Source organism: Rhinichthys klamathensis, unplaced genomic scaffold, assembly GCF_029890125.1.
Source record: "Rhinichthys klamathensis goyatoka isolate OS25496 unplaced genomic scaffold, OSU_Roscu_1.1 h1tg000557l_1, whole genome shotgun sequence".
Classification (NCBI taxonomy): Eukaryota; Metazoa; Chordata; class Actinopteri; order Cypriniformes; family Leuciscidae; genus Rhinichthys; species Rhinichthys klamathensis.
In genome coordinates, this window is record NW_026607025.1 from 1542385 (window position 1) to 1569277 (window position 26893).

The following is a 26893-nucleotide window of genomic DNA, read 5'->3' on the forward strand; positions in this document are numbered from 1 at the left end:
TATTTACAGGATGCCAACCACTAGAGTAGCAGCAATTTCAGAGGAGTGATGCCAAGGAAACTTAGTGTTGCCGTGCGAATACAGATAATAAAGTCTAAAATGCCATCTTGATATTAAAGTATAAAAGATAAAATCCATCTTAGAGCCCTACGATCAGTGTTAATAGAGAGTTTTTATAAAAACTGCAGGTGAAGTCAAACTTAAAGACAAAATCATTTGTTCAAAACTCAATAGGAAAGTTAAATAAAGTGAAAAAACAAGTTGAGAGAAAACTATAAAAAAGCAGAGCTAAAATATTTACAATTCTGCAACAAAGTCACAATGATTTACATTCAGTATCTCCATAAAAGCTTTTTTGTCTTCATTGATGCCCATCAGTTCAGTCGAGCTGCTTTCGATCCAGCGTGTTCAGCGTGTGATGGTTGAGTTCAGAACTCCAGTCTTGACGTTGGATTTATTAGCATTTGAGAGCTCCCGCTGTTGGCAAAAAAATAAAAAATAAATTGCTAATATTCCGTCACATGACTGTTTGACAGACCACAACCCTTCATGTTCATGCATCTTTAGGTCTTAAAGCGGCAAGGTTCGCATTTAATTCAACAGCTCATGTAATGTTAATGGTATGACCCATTTCAGGGGTGGCCAAAACACAGGCTAAACCACAAAAATGCCACAAACTCCATGTGATTTCATGGGGTCTTTACTAGGGGTGACCCCGAATAGTCAAAGATTCGATGCTTCGATAGGAGGAGCCTGATTCGACTACCAATCTCACGGTCGAATCTTCGCAGATGTGTTATTAAACGAGGATTATGTCATTTTGGCTATATGAGTTTGCTCAATGTCTGATTTCACATAGAACTAGGGATGGCCCGATACCATTTTTTTTCAAACCGATACGAGTACGAGTATTTACATTTGTGTACTTGCCGATACCGAGTACCGATACCGATATTTCTACCGCAAAAGTAATAGGCTCCCAGAAAAGAAGACGACTATTTTAGAACACAGGTTAGAAGACTGTTTTTATTTTCTTCTCTGCTTGTTTTAACAAGTCTAAAAAATAAATAAAAATTAGTAAAATAATAAATGTATTAACACACAAACCACTGTTAATTTAACATAAAAGCAAGCAGGCTACTGCGTGCATGGTCTGGCATGACTGAATGCGCGCAAAGTGCACTCCCTTAATAAATCCTAAAAGCTGACAGTTCATCGCGATCTCACACATCTCTGTTATTATCAATGAAGCTGACTGCACAATCAATCTTTCATAATATCCACACTTTGTTTGTTATAATTCGAGGATTTGCCAGCATACAGAATTCAGCACTGAACAAAAAAGTCCGATTTGAGCGGTGAGGGGAGTCTATCTTAAATGCTTCTGATTGGCCATTGCGTTCCAGAAATCAACACATATGTCTGTGATTGGCTACATCGCTCAACGCTGTAACCATGTTATGAATAGAAACTCTGGCCTGTAAATCGTTTCTATTTTGTTGTAGTTGTTCTTGTTGCTTTTCTGCAAGAGATGAATAAAAATCTTTTAGTTTTTATGTTTTATTCATAGATATTTCTAGTTTGCGGGAGTCCCGCGAATCGTTTTATTCTCCCGTAACCCGCACACACAGAGTGAGTGCATTACCGCCCGCGCGCGCGCTCGGCCATCAGATCTATGATGCGTCTTCAGATGTTTAATTAGATTGCTGGTGTTAAACGATGTACTTTCTTTCCCTCCTCTCGACACCTTAGCTGAACATAACTCACAGTCTGCATTGCTGTTGTCATCACCCCTTATCTTGAAATGAGCCCAAACCGCCGACATTATACTTTCCTATGCCTCAGTTCACCTCAACAAAGCACTCGCGGCGGCCAGTTTCGTTTTGCAAAATGTACGTGGTATCGGTGCGTGGTATGGGCGAATTTTTATGAGTACGAGTACGAGTATATTAGGACAGTATCGACCCGATCCCCGATGCCAGTATCGGTATCGGGCCATCCCTACATAGAACTACTGGTTTTCTGTCAATACGTTAATATACAGCCTATTATGATAATGCTGTCAATAAAAATGTGCAAAGAAAGAAGCTTTTAATAAATATTTTTTAACGTGCGTGCAGCGTGAATAAATCCAAACACCCCGTGACAGATTTAAGTTTCACTTTCGATCCGTGACCGACAGAGGAGCGTCTTGTCGGCAGGGATTTAAATCTTTAAAAATGTCTGGGATAAGAAAATCTAAAGATGCACACAAGGATATTCTCCAAGGCTGGATTTAGCATCAGGAAAACCATGATCGCACTTCTGTCGGCCAACGTTAACAGGTTCGTTTTCCTCGGGACGTTCTAAAACGCTTAACGTGAAAAAAGCTTTTAAAACGCTTAAATGGCACTTTTACGTGCTTAATGTATGTACACAGTAGGCTACACACCTTAAGAAACCATTCCATGTGCAGATAAGCAGATGAACCCAGAATATGAACGCAACGCGTTTCTCCTATAGAAAGTCACGTAAAGCTTTTTCTTTAATGGTTTTCTATGGGAGGAAAATGCTTAACGTAGCCTATAATAAAACGCGTTGCGTTCATATTCTGGGCTCATCTGCTTTTCTGTAGGCTATATACAGTGTTAAGCATGTTACTTAAAAAAAGTAACTAGTTATAGTTACTAGTTACTTCTCACAAATAGTAACTAGTTATAGTTACTTCTCACAAATAGTAACTGAGTTAGTAACTGAGTTACATCATTATAAAAGTAACTAATTACCAGAGAAAGTAACTACTGCGTTACTTAAAAAAAAAAAAAAAAAAAAAAATAGGCCTATGTCAAATAATTTGGATGCCCCCAGTATTAAATATGTTAAATTAATGAAATGGACACTTAATAGTGTAGATTAGTGTTCAATGTTTTATAATAATAATTTATTCTATTTTAATGTTGCTGTGGGACAATGTGAGAGACGCCTTTTAAATTCAATATATTATTCTAAATATTAGCATTACTATAGTAGAACAATAAAACATTATAGATGGTTTATACTTAATATCGCACAGACCCCAACTGGCCAACAAATAAGTTTAAAAATAAATTATGCTTCTTAAGAAATGTAGGCTACCAAAAATGAATAAATAATAATAAAAAATATATACATACTCTTTGTGCATATTAAAATGATAAAACTGTTACACAACTTCACAACTAGTAGACATACTGTAGCCTAAGTATTTTCTTCCTAACAAAAGTAAACAGTTTAACAAGTGCTCTCTCAATATAATACTGAACAATTTACCAAAACAAAATATATAATACTTTGGGGGTTTATTTTTATAACCTATAGCGAAAGTCATCATTATTTAAGCCAAATTCTAGACATGTTTGCCGCACGTGTTTACAACCGGTCAAACAAAGATGTTTTCTGTGAATGTTCCCTGCAGGTTATTTTCGGGTTTTATTTTATAACCTAAACAGAACGTTCCCTGTAGGTAATTTTTTAGATTTCATTTGTATAACCATGTCAATTAATTAATGTTGCAGATGATACCAGTAGGCTATAGATAATGCTGTCTAATGCTGAAATATGTCATTTATTTATAAACAAACTATATAATGCTCGGACACCCTCGGTCTCTCTTGCGCAACTGTTGAGCGCGCTCTCGGACACACTCGGTCTCTCTCGCGCATTGAGCGCGCTCGCGCCGTTCGCTTCGCTTTTGTCCACTCCGGCGCCTCATAAACACACATCAGAGAAAAAAACTTTGCAGGTCCTATGGCGGAGAGAGAGCCTACTCAGATGAAAACCGCTTCAGTGAGTTCAATTATAGTAACGCCACATTTTTTTTTGTCAGTAACGGTAACTGCGTTGTAACGGGGGAAACAGTAATTCGTTTGATTACTCGTTACTGAAAAAGATAACGCCGTTTATTTATAACGCCGTTATTCCCATCACTGGCTATATAGTATGCTTTATTAATAAGGTGTGTACAGAATTTGATCTTTTAATATAACAGTTTTAGGACAAAGCCATTAAGCGTTTTTGACGTTAAGCGTTTTAGAATGTATTTTATCCGCGCACACAATTTGAAAAGACTCAAACGGACACAGGCCGAGTGAAAGACTGGATTTTGTTTTTTCGATCAGGTATGGGTACAAGTGATTTCAAAACATTTCAGCCGGTTCTAATTTAATTTTTGGATACTGTGAACACGTTTCAGCTAAAAAGACTGCCGCTCCAGTTTAGTGTTTATTGTTGTTTCTGCTAGGGCTGTCGCGGTGAAGGAATTTCCCTTGCGGTAATTTTGAGTGGCTCAATAGCGCGATATGCGGTATTTCCGCCATTTATTTATTGCTATAAATACGTGTTATGATGTGGTCAGCATACACAAAAACAATGTAACCAATGTAACCGAAACTAAACAGCGTCTCTGCGCATTGAAAGACTGTCACTCAGCGCGCAGTTACATTGTTATGCCAACGGACAACATAGACTGAGTGAGTCATTAAACCGTTCATTCAACGAAAACGTTCAAAAAAGCTGATTCCTTAAATGATAGATGTAATGAAACAAGGCGTTAATTATTTTTTTAAACTTTGAGCTCCACTTTTCAAGGCTCAGCTGGCCAGCAACGCTTCACTTTTGGGCAAAGCTGAAGCAATGCTTCACTTAATAGAGACCAATGCGTGACTCGCTGCTTTCCCCCCACGGCTTCCTCGCGCTGTGTAATGCTGACCAGCGCTGACGCCATTCATGGTAAATAGTAGGGCTGGGCAAAAAAAATAGATTTTTCGATTAATCGTTTTTTAAAATGTGGTTGATTCAAAATCGATTCTCAACGGCCACGAATCGATTTTTTCCATATTCAGGGCTCGCGGTGCTGCGTCTTCTCACTCTGCACAAGGCAAGCGTCAAGCGCTGCAGGCGTCGATACACACCAGAGACTATTTATATACACACTCGTGTTTAGGAGTCGGGACATGATTCACTTGCACAATCGGGCCAGCATTGCATCGTAACCAACGTTTATCATTTTCACGTCTTTTTTAAGTTTTACCAGTTTAAACATTCAAGCAATTTTAAACTATCCTGTGCTCACGCACGTTTTTCACTGCGTGCACATACAGTAAAGCCTAAATCCGCCTCACAAACAGCTCGCCAGTAACAAAAGTTCTTTTTCGTTGATTATATCGCTTTAACAGTTAAAAACACGCAAAATGATGTCAAAACTGTGGTCTTGGTGAGTAACCTAGTATAAAGACAGTCGATTGTCTTAAATAAGCATAAAACGCGTGTGACAGACAGTATAATGAAACAGTAATGGATCCGTGCACTAGTTCTTAAAGTAAACGCAGCCATATGTGTCTGTCATTAATTTTGTCGTCAAAACAACATAATATAGCATTAATTGTAAGTAATCAGAATTAATAGCCTATGTATTTAATTCAGTCAGGACTAAAAGACTATCCAGTGTTATTTTACATTGGATTACTTTATTCAGTTTCTGTAGTATTTCTGACCTACCCAAAAACTTTTATTTTTATTTGTGTCTTTAGGCCTATTCTATTGTATTTATTTGTGCTACTTTTTTCAATTTAATTCAAAGATTGAAATCAAGCTTTCATGTGTTGCATAAACTCTTAACAAAAAAAATACCCCATTGTAAAAACAAACATTTAGGTGAGATCAATGTAATAGAAAATTGTAAACTGATATTTAGACTGAGATTTGTATTACATCTATATTCATTATAGTCGAATCGAGAATCGAAATCGAATCGAACTGTGAGCTTGTGAATCGAAATCGAATCGAATTTGAACATCTGAATCGATACCCAGCCCTAGTAAATAGCCTACCCTTACGCCGCCTTCACACTGGCAGTTGAAATCAGCTCCGTAATACGCAATACGCCCCCAACGGACGTCGTACTACACAGTGAAAAGCGTCGGAAGCGGGTAGAACAAAAATGGCGGAGAGATTAGAAAGTTTGATTCTGTCAGTTCTGTATGATCTCCAGTGTTTCCCCTAGGATTTTTTTTCAGAGGGGGGGGGGGCTGAAACTGCTAGTGTTGCGGAGCGGGTGTGTTACGGATACATGGTGTAAATTTTTTAGCAATCAAAAAGTGTGTCTAATTAATTGAAATAATGTATTATGAATCATTAAACTTATACAACATTTTAAAAAAAATATATGAAAATAAATTTCACTAACTCTTTGTTGTTTTTTTCTTGTAATAAAATTAAGACATAAAACACAAATTTTATCATTTATCATCAATTTTAATCATATGAAATTAAATAAACTTTTTGTCAAATAACGTGCTGCACAATGAGCTTTACTGTTAAAATTAAAACATGGATTGTTCCTTAAAGGGACACTCCACCCATTTGCATTAAGAGGTCCATTGTTAGACAACCAGTCATACTATTGAATGGTCGTGCAACATTCTTTCATTTTCCCCTGAGACGAGAGAAATCTACTATTTACCTTTTTCACTTCCTCCTACAATGACGCAAAAATCGTCATTTGACGTCATTGTAGGAGGAAGTGTAAAAAGGGGGGATTTCTGTATAGACTACAAGCACAAATTCCCACCCTTTCAAACCCGCCCATAGGGGGTTGGACCTAATGCGCTAACAGAGCTATCACAGATCAGTGGGTGGGACTTCACTTGCAGATACTGAAAGCAATATCAGCCATCTTGTTTATAAGCTAAGCTAACAAGCGCTGTGGATATAGGAAGTTACGACAATGACGGAAGAAACTAAACATGATATGGAAGAAGAGGATTTTGAAATTCTGCTGCTCGAATCCGCTGTTCGTGGCTATCTTTACGAGCCGCAATATAGTGAAGAGCAGCTGAGGCTGATGGTGGAACAGGAGGCGGCTGCCTGTCGCGGACGAGGAGCCCGGGCTGGCTTGAGCTGGGCGGACTGCTGGTGCGTGTGCTCTCGCTGTGCGCTACGGACACAGATAGAGTCCGTCTGCTGCAGAGAATTTCAACAAGGCAGTTTCTCCTGGACGAAATCTCTGAATCAGACGACCACACGGACGTTTGTGTTGTGATGTGAACCATCCTAGTTTCGCCTGACTGAACATGCAGGTATCATGCAATAATTCACCATATAGAAAGAAATACAAACGAGTAATTCACTAATGAGTTTGCCAATGTAACGGGGTTCGTTGTTGTGGGAAGAAGGAGGCTGGAACCGGCGAACATTTAAACGTTTTAATAGTAAAATAAACAAATACAAAACAAAAGTATAAGCCAGCTGGCCACACACAACAGAAACAAAACATAAAATCAGGCCTGTTCCTTTTGTGCTTCCGCTCCTCCGTGAGAGATATGAGACCGCTGCACAGGTGCCATTCATTATCACTCGCGTCGTCCTCTCACGTCCCTCGCCCTCGTCCTGCTCGCCACAACTAACTAGACATTTTTTGTGAAATGAATTTTAAACTCATTTGGCAGCTAGCCTTCTTGTAGACGGAAGAGCGATTTCTCTGATGTTTGCGCTGTTCTGGATTAGTGGGAGTGGCTTGCGGAGCTGTGCAACATGGTGCATTGTGGGAGTTGTTGTCTTACATACAAATGCGCCCCAAAGTTATTTTCTGTCTTTTCTCGGTCAAGAGGGCACCAAATTTAAAATTTCTTTTACATTTCGACTACATATATAACCCACTTTCAATAAAGATTAATGTTGAAATGGGTGGAGTGACCCTTTAAATTCAGTTTTGATGATACTTTATTTGGATTAGTGTTAGTATTATTACATTGGGACATATCTAAATTCTACTGTACAACGGTAATATATTTCTGTCAAGTTAAACCGAACTTTTATTTTGACGGGTTGCCGTGAAGACCTTTTGAGTTTGTGTGTTTATGTCATGATGATCGTTTTTCTCAAATGAAGCGGTTAAATGATCACGAAGTGACTTTCGGAGTGGATCTAGAGCCTGGAAAGGAAGTTTTATGCATTAGTGTCTTCATATAGGCAAAAAAAAAAAAACAGCGCAAGCGTCACACGTGCTTCAGTGTGTGTGGTAAATGAAACTACGCGTCGGCTGCACCATTCATTCACACAGAACATGCAGGATTCGTATTTAAATCGTCTTTCTGGTTTAATATCCACACACACTTGTCTACATCGCGATTTGATTTCAAGTGTACTGAACTGCTTTCTATTTATCGTCAAAAGATTTACAAATTCCGCGTAAATTCCTTTTTTATGACTGGATTTCGTCAGCATTTTAGGGGGGGGCGGGGGGTCGTTTTGGGGGGGCGGGCCGCCCCCCTAAAACAATGGTAGGGGAAACACTGATCTCTCTGATGAGGGTTATAGAGATATTAATAGGAAGGCTGCTGCGTGAGGAAAGTTGCTCAGGACGTTGACATGTCAGGTCGGCTAAAAAATGTGATATAGTGGTATAATTTATACCACTATATCATATTTAGTTCGATGTCTGCCTACAATTTAATTGTATTAACTGCCCTAATAACGTTAGCAAATCATGAAAATAAATTACATAACTTAACTTTTAATAAAATAAATAATGATTTTATAACGATAAGAATTCAGGTTTGTTTATCAGTATCATAGCAACGCTAACTTCCGCTGGAATTGTCGGATAGGAACCGTCCGTAGCTTTTCGCAAGAGTTCAATTTTTTGAACGCATCCGGATGACCAACGGACACGATTTTCTTCGCACCGCACTCGGTCGGACCCGTTTCGGACCCATTCGCATGCGGTCTGCGAATCTCCATAGGAAATGAATGACTTCCGGTCGTTTCGGAGCCGTATCGGAGATGATTTCAACTGCCAGTGTGAAGGCGGCGTTACACGTTAAAAGGATGATACGACAAATATTTCGCTTTCCCTGGAAACGGCAACCTTTTCACGAATATACATGATTTGACTTCAAAGACAGACGCAGGTTTCGCACGCGCTCAGGCGATCTCATTCACTGTCTGTTTAGGCTTAAGTCAAAATCCACGAAGCCTCTGTACAAATCACCATGATAAACAGTCTTGTTATCATTATTAACTTATTTAACATTCAATACACATGGTACGAACTACGAAGAGTGGCCTTATGAAAAAAGAAAACGCGGTTTGGCGGTTGCTGTGGTTACTTGCATTCCTCTGCGGTTGGCCTGTCAGTAGCGCGGTACCGCAACATTGCGGTTATCGCGACAGCCCTAGTTTCTGCAGTTAAAAAGACAAAGTTGACAATCCTGGCCATACTTTCTTTATTTTAATAATTTCTTTATTTTTATTTTATTAATTGATCACTCAGGGTGATCTAATTTAACTATTTGTGACTTGTGTTTTGAATATTTGTTCCCCTGCACTTTAGGCATTTTGCACACATTTGTTCTGCTTCTTGTGACTTGATTCTGACTTATTTCGTTTTGTATTTTTATTTATTATAAATGTATATTTTGTTCTTAATTGTTGATTATTTTTCAGTGCATCGATGTTGCGCTGTAGGCCTAGACTAGAGCATGCTCGTTAGGGCTGGGACGGTTACCGCATTACCGCAATACCGCGGTCACGTGACTCCAACCGCGGGTCTGAGCTCGTCACCGTCATCACCGCAAAAAAAAAAAAAAAACAAAAAAAAAAAAACATTGGCCTGCATATGTGTGCACGTTGTGTCTAATGATATGGATTCATTGATTCTAATGACATGGATTATTTCTAATGATAGTGTGTCTTACATGGATTCAAGGTTTTCTAAACAAAACTTATCAAAAGATGGAGCAAATCCCTTTCGCGAGTTGGGGAGCGCAATGTTCCATGACACATAGCATTACATTCGTAATGCGCGGATGGGCTATTATTATTTCATCCGCAACGGAACCGCAGCACAAAACGCATCATCTGTCCGCCATCCATCCGCACCAACGTTTTTTGATCAATTTTCGTTTTTTGATTTTTTTTAATCAGTTTTAAGGTCTATGACGATGCAAGGCGCTGCTGCCGCGAGGCTAGAAAGCTCATGGCTGTTCTAGAAAGGAGACTGCGCATGCAGCAAAGATATCTAAAGGCTAAAGTCCATAGTATAGCCTATTGGCTATGCTGTATCCTCAGAATATCAGCAGTGAACTCCGTCTCCGATGGGCGCACAAGTTTCGGTTCATTTATGAGACGAGCTCCAGTTCACGCGCAAGAGATCGCACCGTCGCTTCCACATCGTCCTGGTTATATGTCTGCTATATTTGTATAATTCCAGGCAATTAGTTAATGAAACAGTGATTAAAATTAAGATACAATTTATACAAAACGAAATTTAATTTAAAGAAAGGCTTTCTACAAAACAAAACTTAATAAAGTGGTCAAAATCATGTCTGACCTATTCTGACACTGAAAATCTATTCAGTGATTGGTTCATGCCAAATTACAGCTTAATGAAAATCGGACTCTTTCAAATTGTGCTCGTTTTTTTTCGGATGTAGGTGAAAATATTTAACAAAGTCTGTCTAGAAAAAACGCCTTCTGGTGAGTGCGCGGAAGTCGGGGGGGGGGGGGATGGTGTTTAAAGCGGTTTACCGCTATACCACGGGAATATCTTGCTTTTCAACCGCGGTTAGAAAAAATCCATACCGCCCCAGCCCTAATGCTCGTACAGGCAATTCAGCCGATTTAATTTGATTTGCATGTGAAATGCAAATCCTATCTGCAGTGTGGCCTTTCTGCAGTTATTTATGTTATTTCTTAGTTTTATTGATCCAAAATGTTTTTATACATTTTCTTCTATATCTTTGTGTGATGTTCTGTACATCGCGGCTTTAAAATGTTAAAGCCCCGCCCCCTCCCCAACACCACACATATGATTCGACTATTAGTCGACTACAGGCAGGACTTGACGAATCTGATTCGACTATGAAAATCCTTAGTCGGGGACACCCCTAGTCTTTACAAAAAGCAGATTGGATTTCAGTTGTGCTTCTGTCAGTCTCCGAGTGGTCACTTCACTGTTAGAAGCTGAAAGAACCCTTCTCCATTAGTCGGGTTAGGCGAGAAAAGTGTGTTAGTGTGATGGACGGTGAACGTTCTTAGACATACAGACCTGGATGTTGCAGTGGATTCAGAATCCTTCTATAACAGAAGGCAGAATAAGCACACGGGGGTCACTCGATTGCATCTGCTGCCTGTGTGTCTAGACCGTAACGGCAAGATAATGAACTTACTGCAAACTCTGAGTAGGAGGAGGCCACGGACGTGATGGAGTAGTTTCTGAGAGGGCTGGCGGTCATCGTGCGCAAAGCTCCGCTCAGATGAGAAATATTCTCCTTATTCTTCTCCAGACCACGAGGGGTTCGGCCACGAGCAGGTGTTCGCACACCCAACTAGACGAGAAGCAGTTTACATTATTATTGATGATCATAAAAATGAATATATAATATAATAGTGTGAAAAATCCAGTGTTTAAAACAGCATAACTCACCTTGCTAGAGGAAAGGGGCGGTCTCATAGAAGGGGAGGAGCATATGGAACGAAGTGTCGTGTTGGGGGTGCAGATGCTAGAGGTGGAGATCAGCTTAAAAAAAACAGAACATAAATAGTGTGGTTAAAAAAGAAAGAAATCAAACAATCAATCAGCTCAACATGTTTTTGATTTTAAAAAAAATTGAGTTCCTCCTGATTCAAATCTAATGACCACCTTGTCAATGCACATTTTGTTTTGTAGTCGACAGAAGTGTAAAAAAATTATATTTAAAAAAAGATATATTTTCTGTATTATTATTTTTACATTTATAATGCATATATAATTTATCTATAAAACTATGTTTATTATTGTTACATTAATCTTTTTGATTTGCATACATCATATACATGCACATTTTGCACAAAAAACAGAAACATATACATTTAAAACATGTTATAATATTATATTACACACACACACACACACATATATATAAAATTGTGTGTGTGTGTATGCATGCTATTTGCTTTTTTTTTTAAAGGCGAGACACTACAGGTGAATAGGGTAAAAATTTTAACTTACAGATATCACCATGAAACTTTACCAGTTGATTACTCACATGAATAGGAGAAAAAAAATGTATTGCAAGTTTTTTGTAATCTTTTGTTTAAATATGCTAATCAGGCTATGTCTAAATAAATATGCGCTAATTTGCCTATATTTTGAAGTGACGTTTTTTGAAGATGAAAAAAACAAGGTTCAAAATTATTGTTGCATTTCGTTGATATATTCAATGAAAAGACATTTACAGAGGGGATATATCTCCTTATGAATATCTCCTTTTGTTACCCTGTAAATCAGAAAATACTGCCAATAGCCTTAAATTGATTTCCACCCTATTTTTAGGCATAAAATGTCATAAATCAGGCCAAGAATGATATATCAACAAATCCCTCTGAACAAACCTTCACAATAAAGTTAGGAATAGGACTGTAAAGTTTGGTGTATCTAGGTGCTACTGAAGTGGAAAATCGTCACTAGGAGTGTGAGAAAAAACTAATTTTGAGAAAACGGCCTTTAAAGATTTGTATGGCAAAATTCCACTAATTTCTATTGAAAGCCATGAATTACAGACAAAATATGCTTTAGGTCCAAGTAAAATCAATGTATCACATTGTTTAACATCCAAAACTCATCATTGCTTCATCCATCACTGATCATAACATCCAAAACAACACATCAACAGTCCATTACACAGGTGAATATGATCTGCCTGAGGGACTCACAACCACTTTAGGATCCCACAATTAGATTTGTTTAGTATTATATAGTAATTATATTATACAAAAACTGAAATGTGTTGTGTAATGTAATTGTTTTGTATATATAGCGTGTAAAGTATAGTATTATGTGATGCAAGTATATAATGTCAGAGCGCGTCACGTGACGATTCTGAACGAATCACGTTGTCAGAAATTGGCATCAGCCAACGAGATGCGCAATTCGAGTTAAATCGCCGGTTTTACTTTCATGATTGGTTGCTGATAAACAGGAAATGACCATATTTGGATCTGATAGCGTTGTGGTAAATGAGAGAGAGAGCTTTCTAACGGTGTGTGATGACAGGGTGCAGACAGCGAACGCGGAGCAGCAGGATGATTTAGAACGCCAACTTTTGATGAATTTATGTGAAATCTACACACGCAAACAGACAAAGTGTAGTAAAATAAAGACCTAAATGTGTATTTTGGACTTTTTCACCACAAGTCTGAAAGAAGACATGTTATTGAAGACAAATAGCCCAAAATCTCAAAATTGACCAGTGAAAAAAAAAAACCCCGATGTTTTTGCCTGCCGTGCCTCGCCTTAAATAAAAAAAATATATTTCCATTTAATGTCATTTTACATTTATATATATATGTGTGTAATATAATATTATAACATGTTTTAAATGTATATGTTTCTATTTTTTGTGCAAAATGTGCATAATGATATATGCAAATCAAAAAGATTAATGGTAAAATATAATAAATATAAAATTAAAATAAATATAGGAATAGTATAAATGTTCAATTAATTTCAGCAATTTTATGTACATTTACATTATGCATTTAGTGTACATTTGCTATCATTATCAAATTATATTATACTATATTAATTATTTATTTAATCTGCATTATATCTGGTAGTTATATTAGCATCAGGGCATTGGTACCTTTGATTATCATTTTCTTACATAAATTTGTTTAAATTTAAAATTTGATCAAATTTATTCGGTCGACAATAAGTACACATATCCCATCAGTACCTTGCGTGTCTTGCTAGGTGTCGGCGTTCCAGCGAGTCTTCTCTTGGTTGGGGTTCTGATGATGGTGCCGTACAGCAGATCTTCCTCTGTCTGCTTCACTTTCTTCATTTGCTGCACAGTACAAACATCATGAACTTTTGTGTAATATTAGATCAAATTAACGATGTCAGAAAGAGTCATTTCAAGAAGAAACCCGTTCATACCCGTTCCTGTTTTTCTCTCTCTTTCTCCATGCGGTGTTGATTCCACTGGTCTTCCACATACTGCAGGAACGGCTGCCCATTCACACGAAACTCCTTACACTGCGCCGCTTCCCATTGGTCAATCTGAGCCTTCAGACTCTTCTCGAGCTAACCAAACAAACACAACAAATGAGCACACAATCCATTCCCGTCAATCAAACATCGTTTGCTTAAAGAGCGGCTCAAACCTTCGGCAAACTCTTCTGCAGGTCGACTCTCTGCTTCTCCTCCTTCAGCAGGTTTCCTCCTCTGTTGTTGAAGCGAGACGGGTCTGTGGCTTTTTTCTGGAGAACGAAGAGCAATCATAATTGGATTTCATTTCAGCAAGCTCTTTAATGTTTATGAAACTTTTCAGGTGATTTCCCATGATTCCTCACCTCCAGCTCCTGATAGAGAGTCCAGTTGCTGCTCCAGGTGGAAACGGCGTCATACATCTCGCGGTGTCCGGTATAATCCTGCTTCAATCGTTCCAACTCCAGCTCATGTTCACGCAACACCTCCTCGTCCAGATCGTCTAACAACAAAATCAATCGTCAACCAAACTCTGCGTACCTATCGCTCAATCTCAATTTGCATAAAGTCTGTACGATTCAGATTAAAATCAGCATGAAATTGACGTTGCAATAGTCCTTTAAAAATAGTTTATAATACTACAATATTCCATCAAAAAACAAGATTTGTCAATTTTGATTTCATGGTGACTAAGATTAATTCGGTCTCAACCTCAAGGTGCCCAAATTGCGTACTATTTCTGAATTTTTAAAGTATGCATCCATGTTTTTGGGGTAGATATAATCCACAAAGCCTTTTGCTACATTGTTGTATACATGAATGTAATGTGATATCAACATGAAATTTGAATAATTCCCTTAAATATCGTCTTATTATATTCTCAAGTGTATACTTTCCCACCACCAGCACTTTTTGTACTCTAAAGTATGTAAACTGGGATTCAGCCAAGTTCTTGAAATCTAGCTGTTGGCGTACCACAGTGGTAAGGAACGAAGGCTTGTCTCTGCTCCAGGCTGTAGTAGCATTTCTCCCAAAACTTGACCATCTCTGATCGGATTGTCTGAATAACACGCTGAATGTTTTTCTTCTTCAGCTCCTCCAATACCTGAAGCTCTGCTTGCAGCTGTGAAACAGAGAGAAAGACAGCGTGAGGAATGTTTGATAATTCCAGCAGAAACATCATGACCTACTTTAGTGACAGGTGCGCGAGTACTTACTGCGTTCAATCTGCTCTTTGTGCTAGTGTGGGTGTTCTGCATGAGACTCTCTCTTTCTTCCACAGGAACCTGCAACATCTCCCACAATTCCTCAATACGACCATGGATGGACACACACAGCGCTTCACTTTCTGCTTTATGGCCCTCCAGCTGAAATACAACACACACACACACACCATTAACACTTCACCTACTGAAAACCAAATTTGATCGGCATCAAATCATTATTTAAAAAGATATAAATAAATAAGGTAACACTATTTTAAAGGGATGTAATGTTCATTTATTTAGGGTTAATAATGTACTTATTATAGGGTTAGTTACATGTGATTATGCATAATGTATTGTTATTACTATAGTAAATACATGTAACAGACACTAAAATAAATTGTTACTAATAAATATAAATAAATATGCATTTATTGTAGGTATTTTTAATAGATATTGTATAATAACTAATGTTAACAATATCATAATTTACAACAATATTTTTAACAAGTCTCTTATGCTCATCTAGGCTTCATTTGTTTGATCAAAAAGACATTAAAAACAGAAACAATATGAAACATTAGGTTTTCCATTCCTGTGATTTAAAGCAGAATTTTCAGTGTCACATGATCCTCAACAAATCTTTCTAATATGATGATTTGCTGCTCAAGAAACATTTCTGATTATTATCAATGTTAAAAATGGTTGTGCTGCTTAAAATCTTTGTGGAAACTGACATTTTTCCAGGATTGTTTAGTAGTGAATAGAAAGTTCAAAATAACAGCATTTAACTCAAATAGAATTATCTTTACAGTTATTTTGATCAATTTAATGCATCCTTGCTGAATAAATATTTAAATAAATAAATAAAAGGAATGGCTGAAAGAATATTGTGAAGAGTGTTTTTACCTGTCGCAGTAACACTTTAAGTGAGTTGATGTTTTCCACAGAAAGGCAGAAAGCGTCTTCATCCTCACACACAGCGTCTTTCTCAAAGGTTGTGTCAGGATGATGCTCCAAATCCTCCATCAACACTGTGATCTGATGCTTCATTTCCACAAACTCGCCATGACGACGCTCCTGTAAACACAAGCACACTTCCTGTAACCATTCTGGATAGATTGTCACATTCAGAGGCAAACTACAACGCTAGTCATTTAAGAACACAGGATACATTAATGGACAAAAGTTTGGAATAATTTAGATTTTTGAAAATGTCATTTATTTCTGTGATGCAAATATGATTTTTTTTAGCATTTCTCCAGTTTTCAGTGTCACACGATCCTTCAGAAATCAAGCCTAAATTGAATCTGTTCATCATATAAAGCGATCGAGTCTCTTCAGAAACTTTGGACTAAACCGCTCAATTCATATGGATTAGTTTGACAAGCTCTTTATGAACTTTTTGAAGCTTCAAGTGGTAGTTGCGTGGATGTCAATGGAGGGACAGAAAGCTCTCAGATTTAATCAAAAAGATCTTCATTTGTGTTCAGAAGATGAATGAAAGTCTTACAGGGTTGAAACGACATGAGGGTGAGTAATTAATAACAGAATTTTCTTTTTTGGGTGAACTATCCCTTTAAAGGAATGATTCACTTGAAGAATCTCAGTAACCAGACAGTTGATGGACCCCATAGAAGGTTTACAATGGAAGTCAAAGGGGTCCATCAACTGTTTGGTAATGAACATTCATCATCTTCTTTTGAGTTCAGCAGAAGAAAGAACTTGATACAGGTTTGGAACAACTTCAGGGTGAGTAAATGAGGACAGAATTTTAATTTTTAAGTGAACTATTCCTTTAATATAGCTTATTTCATACTACTTTAGGGCTGGGGTAAACGATTATTAACTAAACGATTAGTTGGGCGATTATTTTATCGATTAGTCGACTAATCTAACGACTAATTGGACGATTAATATTAGAGCCCGACCGATATGGATTTTTGGGGGCCGATGCCGATACCGATATTAGGGAGTAAAAAAAGTCCGATACCGATATATCGGTCGATATTATTTATGTGTGTATTATAATACAGTAGCAATATTTTTTATGTGTATTATAGTACAGTATACCAGTCAAAAGTTTGGACACTTTCCTATTGGTGTGTACAAACTTTTGATGGGTACTTTACACAGTATAAACAGAATAAATATATTTTATAAACACGTTGTGCAATGATCACTCAAATGTGGTGATCAAACTCTTGTGTGACACAGATATGTAATGGAGGCAGGGGGAAAGATAGAATGAGAATTATACAGTTGAGCTGTAACCAAACTAGTTTGCATTGCATGTTATATTATATTATATTCTAAATACTGTTGCATAATCTTCACTAACGACTTTGTCTTTTAATTTAGTCATAACTTGTATCAATAAATATATAAAAAGTGTCACTGACAAAAACTTATTATCTTCTATTTTTAGTCTTAATTCCTCTAATCTCTACCAGTGGAGGAAGAACTCAGATCTTTTTACTAAAGTAAAATTAATAATATCATAATGAAAACGTTTTTAATTACATATGTACAGTACTTTTATACTATTTTAAATAATTAGTAAGCAAAATGTACTAAACGTGAAACTAGGCTACTCTTAATGCAAAATGGCCCTGTATAAAGTGTTATAATTATATAAATTATTGGAATATTGCTTGATGTTGTAACGTAGCGTTATAGGCAGAATGAGCTTTAACACTGTCTACACCGGACGCGGCCGTTATTGCTCGCGTCGGAACAGCTGTTTACCCGAGACAAAGCAGAATCAGTTTACTGTCAGAGATCGCTCGTGCCACGCATTTTAATAAATAAGAAGTAAATATAGCAGACAATATAATCAGGACTTCTCAGCTGCGCGCTTGCAATAGTCACAAGCTCACACAATACGTGACAGAGGCTGGTAGCAGAGAAATCAATTCTGTGAATTACACCGCGCAAATCACAAGTAGGCTACTACCCACCGGATGAAGAAGGGTTGGCTCTCAGTCTCCACAGGCTACATAAAATATTCATTTTATTTTATTTAATTTTTCGTGTTCGCATTTATGAGGAAAAAACAATGTTACAGACGCGACAGTTCAGCACTACGGACGTGAGCGCTCTGAAAGCGGCACTAAAATATGCTTTGAAACTTTCACATAGACATCAAACAGAAAGCACAAAACCTTTCGTTTCAAAGTGAATTTCGTTTTGTATTAATTGTATCTTAATTTTAATCAATGTATCATCAACCAATTGCCTGTATTTAAGAAGTAAATATAGCAGACAATAGATAATCTCGACACGGAGGCGCCTGCGGGTGAACTGGAGCTCGTCTCATGAACCGAAACTCAGCGTATAGACCTGAGAATTGAAATATATCTATATTGAAATGTCTACTTTTAAACAGAACAATTCAAAACGAAAGACAGACAGACTCATGTAATCGAATGAAATGTGCATTTCTCTCTGGCGCGCGTTCACTGAAGATCGCGAGTCAGCATCGTCAACTTCATCTTTGGCTGACACTGACTGAAAACACTTGTTTATTAATAAACAATTAAAATGTCTCCTTGCTATATTCGTTGTATTCATAATCATTACTTTTGCCAGTTCTTTGTGACAGCTTTTAGGTATTGACAGCGCCACCCTTACATGAATCACCGCACACGCATTTTTTAAAATATTCATTTATCGGCCATTATAAATGCCAATACCGATAGTTTGGAAAATGCCTAATATCGGCCGATATATCGGTCGGACTCTAATTAATATAAAGATTATTTTTCTGCTGCTCGATTAATAAAAAAACATAATGTATCTCAAATAAGTACGAACTAGCGTACTGAATCATGATACTGTATAAGCTGGGTAACGTCAGTCTAATGTTATGTATTTGAACACCGTCATTTGAACTCTATAACCGCAAAACCATGTTATTAAAATATTTTGTACAAACATTTTTTATCATAGAGAATGTTTAAATACTAATATCAGCTTACGAGGGAAGCGGAGGCGGAGTTAGTGGTGCTTCTGCTACTGCTGGAGATGATTCGGGAGAGTCTGTGCCCCTTTACCGATCAGAGCGCGTGCTGACACGGAGCAAAGCCTTGTTTATACTCGACGCGTCCGCACGAGCGCGCGGCAAAAATGACACGTTGGGTGCGCAAGACCGCCAAGACCCCATTTCGCTTGGCTGTGTGCACGGCTTCAACAGCGCGCGCGCGCCGCGTCCGCGGATGAACGACTGCAAGCCGAATCTGCCCGAGCCGTACGTCTCACCGCACCGGCACCCAGTTTGCGCGTCTAAATTGCAAAGGTTTTTTTTGTTAAGGATTTGTTTACTGTGTGTGATTCATTTAATGGAAAGCACATTCACTTCTAGTGGTCTTCTTCGTCCTCCATTCTGCAATGTTTCGGTCTCCCACGTGTGTTGGCGAGCTGTACTGCCGGAAACGGTGCAAAAAATAAATAAATGAAGAAGCGTCGACGCAAAAATATTGCGTCGATGTAATTTTGTCGTCGAAGCGTCGACGCGCCGCTACAGCACTACTTCACACATACTAAAACACAGACAGTATAAAGTGCTTCTCAGCTTTGTGAGTGTGTTTTACCTTCTCCTGGTTGCGTGTGTTGATGTATTGCCTGTAGTTGTTCAGCTGCTGTTGTGACGGCACTCTTTCGGGATGGATGGGGAAGAGGTCATCACACAGGACATCGCACAGATCTTGATCCTGTTGAATCAGAGACTTCAGCTCGCTCTGACGCCCACCCTTCTCCTTCAGCATCATCTTGACCTGCGTACGGAGATCCTTCTCCAACTGCAGCATCGTAAGCCCGTCTTCCTCCTGCCAAACACAGAAAATATACAATCTGATTGGCCGGCTGAACAGAACGTGTGGGAGTTAGAGGGCACAGGTTTTTTCCCCTGAGACTTAAGTAAAATACACACCTGATAATCCAGCAGCTGGAGTTCATCACACAGGCAAGCCACCTCTTTTCTGCATGCTTCAATACTGCTCATCAAGCGCTTCTTCAACCCCTCCTCCTCTGCGATCATCATGTCCAGCAGGTTCTGGAATCACAATCAAGATTTCACATTGATTCGGTGTCACCACTCTCTCCGGTTAATGAGAAGCGCACATGACCTGAACCGACCTTGATGTGCATGTGAACGGCGTCCGTGCGCTGACACCGCTGGTCCTCTGGGATCCCGATCTCCTCCCAGATGTCCTTCAGCTCACCAAGAGCATTGTTCAGATATGAGACAGACTCTGCAGCGTGGATCTCACTGAAATTACACACATTCAGATCTACTGAATACATGTCCTGTTATCTCAGATGCTATTTAAAGGGTCAGATAGCAGACGCAGACAGTGTATGTCTAAAGATTATAAAAAATAGTCACCATTGAGTGTTATTATGAATTAATAAATTATCAAATCAACAGCAATATTCTACTATTATACTTATTAAATTGTTCACGATGTTTATAAATAAACAGAATAATTTGTATTAATAAATTATCACTAAAACGTGCAGCATTATTGATTGCTGTCTGTGTTAAGTAATAAAATATTTTTATTTTCCAATAATAGTAGAAATATTGATTATCATTGATAAAAGGGCTTCACAATGTTTATCAATCATTTTGTATCAGTAATAAATCATTAAAAATGTGCAGCACTAATATTGATTGCGGTCTGTTATTGAATAATAAAATAATTATATTTTTCCAATAATAGCATAATTATTGTTCATCAACTAGAAAAAAACTTCACAATGTTTATAAGCAGAATAATATTTTTTATTGATAAATGTTCATTAAATATGTGCAGTGTTATTGATTCTGTCTGTGTTACGGAGCTATAAAATCATTATGTTCCAATAATAACAGAAAAGGGGATTCATGTTGTTTATAAATGAGTAGAATAATCATTTATATTAATTAATGATCACTAAAATGCAAAGCATTATTGATTGCTGTCTGTATTGAATAAAATTATTGAATTATTATGCTTCGGCAAGGTTTATAAATTAGCATATCGTTTGTATTAATAAATGACCATTGAAAATGTGCAGCATTATTAATCACTGTCTGTATTAATAAATAATAAAATCACTACATTTTCTAACAATAGCGGAATTACTGAAAGGGACGGTTTTAAATCAACAGTATTTGCATAACTTCAGGGCTAATGCTAAATAACGGTTGATTAAACCATTTGAAAATGTTTAAATTAAAGTAAAATCACTCACAAATCACGACACATCGATCATTTTAAACCTAAATACTATTTCCACTAAAGCCTAAGCATCGACGGCAACTAACTTAAAGCTAACACAGACAGAACACATTGCTCGAAATAATAATCACATACAGCTTCAAACTGTCCCTCTTACCTCTTCCTCATCCTGTCCTTCGCCGCAGATCTCCGATGAGATTTATATAATTGATAAACGCTATTTTGACACTTCTAAACTTTTATTTTACGCTTCATTCACGATCTATCCGACGCCGCCACTCCTGGCTTGAATTTTCTGACAAAAAAATTCAAACCCCGCACTGAAACGCTTCTGGCCTCTGATTGGCCGAGACCAAGCTAGACAACAACATCATGCTCGCTGATAGGCTGAAGTGCGTCATATGACACATTACAGCGCACTGATTGGCTGACATTTTAAGCCAGCTGACTGACCAGTTTAACCAGCTGTACTGAAGAATGGAATTACTTTTGAGTTCGGACGCTTTAATCAGCAGAATTGAATGTAATCAAATCGTGATTGGTTTGTTAGGGCAAATGCTGAGTTAAATAATTTCTGATACTTTTTGACAACTTTTATGATACAATTTTTATTAAATTTTAAACATGTGAAATACAATCCTGAAACTAAATTATTGATGCAATATAAATAAACGCAATAGAGTGTTTAATTAAATTCATTCAAATTGTCCCAGCCCTTTTCAAATTCTGTAACTTTTTTTACTAAGTGATTAATCTTCATCATGATGAACTCTAAGATATGGTTCTCATCAACTAGGTGATTAATCTTTGTCATATACAGGTAATCATGTGGCATCAACATAAACAATAATACAATGAAATCAATACACAAACAGGACCTCTTCTCCATAAAAGACTGGAGTGTTAAAGCTGCAAAGGACTCGTTCATTCAGAAGGATTTGTAAGTAGGCTATTTATAGATTAATTTATGGAGCTGAAGATAAAGATTCATTAATTCATTAATGGATTTGATTCATATGCTCATATAACATGTCGATGATTCATTTATACTTGGAGTTGAGGATTCATTCATTCATTCCATTGTTCATCCTGAAGCTCAGGATTATTTCATTCATTTATTTAGATAGCTGAGGATCATATTATGGTTTCTCAGCCGCTCCGGGTCATAAGCTCCTCCAGGGCTCTCTCTTTATGGTTCTCATGCAGCAGTAAAACTTCTTTAATGGTGCTCTGCTGGAAACCCATCTCACAGAACTGAGCCAGCAGAAACAGGAACTCTGAAGCCTGAGAGAAAAACAAAAAAGTATATCCACTACATCAGGTTGGTGTATTTAATTAGCTAAATGCTGATTGGATGCGTGTTTTGTACGCTGGGTGCCAACTGGTTGACTGTTTGGAGTGCTAAATGCTAATTTGAGGGGTACTTTGTGTGCTGAATGACAATTGGTTGAGTATTTGGAGCATTAAATACTGGTTTGATGGGCGTCTGGTGTGCTAGATGCCGATTGGTTGAGTGTTTGGAGCATTAAAGACTGGTTTGATGGGCGTCTGGTGTGCTAGATGCCGATTGGTTGAGTGTTTGGAGCATTAAATACTGGTTTAAGGGGTGTTTTGCACACTGGATGCCAAATGGTTGGGTGTTTAGAGCACTATATGCTGATTTGAGGGGTGTTTTGTGCCTTGGATGCTGATTGGTTGAGTGTTTGGAGCACTAAATACTGGTTTGAGGGGTGTTTTGTGTGCTGGATGCCGATTGGTTGAGTGTTTGGAGCACTATATGGTCATTCGAGGGGTATTTTTTCCAGGTCTCACTTTGCTCTCACAGTTCTGGAACATCTCCAAAGCTTCTTCCACCTGAGTCTTCTCATAACCCAGCCGACAGAGACTATCACATGAAGTCAGGTACCTCAAAATCTGGAGGAAATCAATAGGGAATCAGATACAGAATGTGTATTTTTATACTATGTGCTTTTGCATGCAGTGTGTGTGTGTGTGTGTGTGTTACCTGATCAGGGCTCTTGGGTCCTGTCCTCTGCAGTGCTAGTATGGCAGTGCGCAGTGTGTATCCTTGTTGTGTAACGGCTTCAAGAAGATCCCTTTCTTCTTGACTCAAAGCACACAGCAAGTCTACTGGAGCGTCCTTCAGCCCTGCAGACGTCCGCGGACGCACATCCTAAAACACACCGGTAATAAAAAAATCAGCTCAACAATAATCCTAAATAAGATTTACAGATCTGCAGCATGTGTATATTACATGTGAGGCGGGTTGAGGCCTGGCTGAGGGTGTGTATATTACATGTGATGAGGTGTGTATAGATGAGGTGTGTATACTACATGTGATGAGGTGTGTATAGATGAGGTGTGTATACTACATGTGATGAGGTGTGTATATTACATGTGAGGCGGGTTGAGGCCTGGCTGAGGGTGTGTATATTACATGTGATGAGGTGTGTATAGATGAGGTGTGTATATTACATGTGAGGCGGGTTGAGGCCTGGCTGAGGGCAGCTGTCCTGCAGACGAGGGTCGCGGCTGTAAGAGTGTGTGTGAGTTCCTCCGCCCGCTGGTTCTCGTAACGGCAGGTTTTCTGCGGGGCTCTCTGGAGCTGTGAGGACGGCCCTGCGGTGTCTGGCTGAGGGAAAGCGGGACAGGCTTCCGTATATCTTTTAGAGAGGAGGCAGAGCTCGGTCGGGCCCTCTGGGGTGTGCAGGACGGGGCGGGGCGAGGGCTGGAGCCTCTCTGGGTCTGACGAACTGAACATCGCAGGCACTGTGAGCCGGAGCTCTTCGGTCTTTCTTTGCTACAAGCATCATCTTCCTCAGTAGACGAGCCCTCGTCATCTTCACCGTAGCCATCCTCGCAGTCGGTGTCGGCGATGAGGAACTGGACCGTCCGCAGGGGGCGGAGCTTACGCGAGTCGGCAGCGCTGAGGCTTAGGCTGCGGGAACGTGGGCCCAGTTCCCAGAACTCTGCGCTTCTGAGGCGCACCAAGCGGCGCTCCTGCGGGCTGCTGAACATCAGACAATATGGTGGGCAAGTGGGGGACACACTCGGGGGCGCTTTATTGGCCTTCCTGTTCTTCCGCTGCTGTTCTTCCAATATAGCCATGATCCGTTTCTCCAGAGAGAATGAATACTGTCGAACAGGACAACATGTGAGCATTAAGAGAAAGAAGATCCTACAGATTGTACAATATTAGTTGTGAGTTTATTGTTGCATTTTTACGTTTGTATCACGCAGTATTTGAGCACAATCTGGGATCTTTATTTCTGGAGCTGCAACCGGCTCTTTCTGACCCAAATGTATCTCCATAGAGTCCAGTGCAACTTTAAATGGTACCTCATCCAGACTAGACATTCTGCTGACATGAACAAACAGTTTAGGCAAGTTAATAATGTTTATGTTAATCAGTATCTCAGTCAGTATAGCTGAGGCACATTTTTAAGACATAGGCAGTTTAGGCACATTTCCATGAATATGATACACACGGTGTCCTATGACTTTATAGTATAAAGATCCTGTTTTTCCATGAATACAATTAAAAACATACAATATCATAATACCAGTGTTGGGTTTGTTACTCTAAAACATAATTAAATACTAGCTACACCTTCAACAGTGTAATTAGATTACTGTACTAATTTATCTCTCTAAAATTTATTGCATTACTTATTATTAATTATTTTCTAAATCCCGTAACAACCTTAAACAGTTGAACAATACAAGGACAGACATTAAATTATAAATTATTCTTGAACTGACCATTATAATATAAAGGAAAATGTTACATTAAAAACACATTTAGACATTAAAATTAGATGTTAAATACACTATTGTATTATATAGAATTGCTCTAGAATATATTTATTTAACACATTTACATCAGAGGTTATTAATACAATTATAGAAAAATTAAGAGCAATCCCTTACTTTACTTTTTCAAAAGGAAAGTAATTAAATTACAGTAATTATTCAGTAATGCATTACACCCAACACTGAATACTAATAATATGAATCTCACTTCACCTTATTGTAGTAAAAACCTTTAAATTAGAAACTAAAAATGAAGATTTTGCTGCGAAATAATATTGTGGATAATGTAATTTTAATAAACACTTTTTATTAACTAATTCAAATGACAAACCTTTTAACTTTGATATAATCTTAATATTTAGAATGAAATAATGTGAGATTTTGCTGTGTAATAGTAATAATATGATGCTCAATCACTGGTGTAAAACTTAATCATGTATTATTTTATTTAAAATATTTAATATAATCATAATATTTATACATTACAACATTTGCATGGAACCAAGTAAACTGTAAATTGGTATATCTTAGCATTGATTACAGGACATTAAATGAAATTGTCTTACCTGCAGTTTATGGTTCTGTCTGTGAGTTGAAGGATGTGTGTGTGTGTGTGTGTCGTATGTTCCTCGTTGTCAGATTTAACTAATCAGGTTCACGTGTGCATAATAACAGAAGCATCATGTCCCCTGGTGAACTCACACAGGCTTAAACACCGACTCACACAATAATCCTTCATAACCTGTCGGGACAAACTTACGTCATCATCATAATCATGTTCCTTTCCATTTCTCACAAGATGATAAGGTGCTAAAGATGCTTAAGAGGTTCAATTCCTAGAATACTCAGATATATACCACGAACTGTGGTGCTGTTTTGTTTATGTACGGCAATATGTTATGAGATGTGAGAAGATTGTCAGTGCGTTATTGTTATTGTGTTGTTTATTCGCCGTGAACCTGAAAAAGGCATCTGGAGATTACACACACTTTATGAGCTTGAAGTGCTGGGCCATATTACATAAACAGGGGTGATTTATGTGGTGTGTGCCCTCTAGTGGGCCTAAACTAAAACAGCAGGATTTTTGTTTCTGACCTAAAGTCTAAAGTAAGTCAAATTACGCTACATTAAAAAAACAAACAAAAAAAACATTGATTTATGTTTATTAAAGATAATACATTTTTATAAAAGTACTATAAAACTTTAAAAAAGCAGCATTATTTTTTCGATGACTTTTCTATTTTTGTCTTAACAATAAAAAGCTTGCATTCACAAAAGTCATTTCTAGCCTAAGAATTACTTTGGAAGTGAGCTTGAAACTAAAAAAAAAAAAAAAAAAAAAAAGGTGTAAAGAAATGACATTTTTAACATTTTATTGGATTTCATGGCTTCTGGACACAACCTGTGACATATTGCTTGTCTCTTTTTATCATAAAATGTTTCATTAGCATACACTAAAACGATAAACTCAAAATGTTCTTCCGCAAAAAACACGGTTTTGTTTTTTTAACCGTTAAAGTGCTAAAAGTTACAAACCGTACCTTTAACATCACTGAACCATATACAATAATTTACATCAACAAAACTTTTTTTTTTTTTACGGGTTAATAAATAAAGGTAGAAATAGCTCTAAGGAAACAATTGCAGGTTATAACTTTTTACAG

At 37.9% G+C, this 26893-nt stretch overlaps 3 protein-coding genes across 6 annotated transcripts in view; all 3 read right to left on the bottom strand.

The window, feature by feature from the left end:
• The window catches only part of syt12 (synaptotagmin XII), a 35562-nt gene extending 10530 nt beyond the window's left edge, over positions 1–25032 (bottom strand). Inside the window, exon 1 of the mRNA XM_056239193.1 lies at positions 25027–25032. The gene's annotated coding sequence lies outside the window, so the exon portion shown is untranslated. The remainder of the gene's footprint in view (positions 1–25026) is intronic.
• prc1a (protein regulator of cytokinesis 1a) lies at positions 258–21707 on the bottom strand. 3 transcript variants are annotated; one of them, XM_056239188.1, is made up of 15 exons: positions 21574–21707; positions 20329–20461; positions 20123–20245; positions 19785–20018; positions 16102–16272; positions 15205–15354; positions 14963–15110; positions 14353–14489; positions 14164–14259; positions 13937–14083; positions 13734–13844; positions 11444–11536; positions 11187–11345; positions 11066–11094; positions 262–477 (listed from the first exon to the last, which is right to left on the bottom strand). In XM_056239188.1, the coding sequence occupies exons 1-15, from the start codon at positions 21582–21584 to the stop codon at positions 429–431; spliced, it is 1791 nt and encodes a 596-aa protein (XP_056095163.1). In that variant the 5' UTR covers positions 21585–21707; the 3' UTR covers positions 262–428. The 3 variants fall into 3 exon arrangements, with proteins under 3 accessions (XP_056095165.1, XP_056095163.1, XP_056095164.1); XM_056239189.1 differs by having other exon boundaries at positions 263–477; positions 11066–11091; XM_056239190.1 differs by lacking the exon at positions 11066–11094 and having other exon boundaries at positions 258–477.
• ubap1la (ubiquitin associated protein 1-like a) lies at positions 22431–25851 on the bottom strand. 2 transcript variants are annotated; one of them, XM_056239195.1, is made up of 6 exons: positions 25796–25851; positions 24642–24777; positions 23892–24551; positions 23422–23589; positions 23229–23330; positions 22431–22700 (listed from the first exon to the last, which is right to left on the bottom strand). In XM_056239195.1, exons 2-6 carry the CDS (start codon positions 24771–24773, stop codon positions 22566–22568), a joined length of 1197 nt encoding a protein of 398 aa, XP_056095170.1. In that variant the 5' UTR covers positions 24774–24777; positions 25796–25851; the 3' UTR covers positions 22431–22565. The 2 variants fall into 2 exon arrangements, with proteins under 2 accessions (XP_056095170.1, XP_056095169.1); XM_056239194.1 differs by lacking the exon at positions 25796–25851 and having other exon boundaries at positions 24642–24896.
• Positions 25852–26893: the final 1042 nt, after the last annotated feature.

Excerpts from the sequence above, each read along its gene's own strand:
- prc1a (XM_056239188.1), bottom strand. Across the intron at positions 14,084-14,163 it reads TGCAGAAGAGTTTGCCGAAG|CTCGAGAAGAGTCTGAAGGC; the intron begins GTTTGAGCCGCT and ends TTGTTTGGTTAG. Across the intron at positions 478-11,065 it reads GAATCCACTGCAACATCCAG|CGGGAGCTCTCAAATGCTAA; the intron begins GTCTGTATGTCT and ends TTTTGCCAACAG.
- ubap1la (XM_056239195.1), bottom strand. The coding sequence starts at position 24,773 with ATGTCTAGTCTGGATGAGGTACCATTTAAAGTTGCACTGGACTCTATG. Across the intron at positions 24,552-24,641 it reads AAATACTGCGTGATACAAAC|TATTCATTCTCTCTGGAGAA; the intron begins GTAAAAATGCAA and ends CCTGTTCGACAG. Across the intron at positions 22,701-23,228 it reads TCCAGAACTGTGAGAGCAAA|GCTTCAGAGTTCCTGTTTCT; the intron begins GTGAGACCTGGA and ends TTTTTCTCTCAG.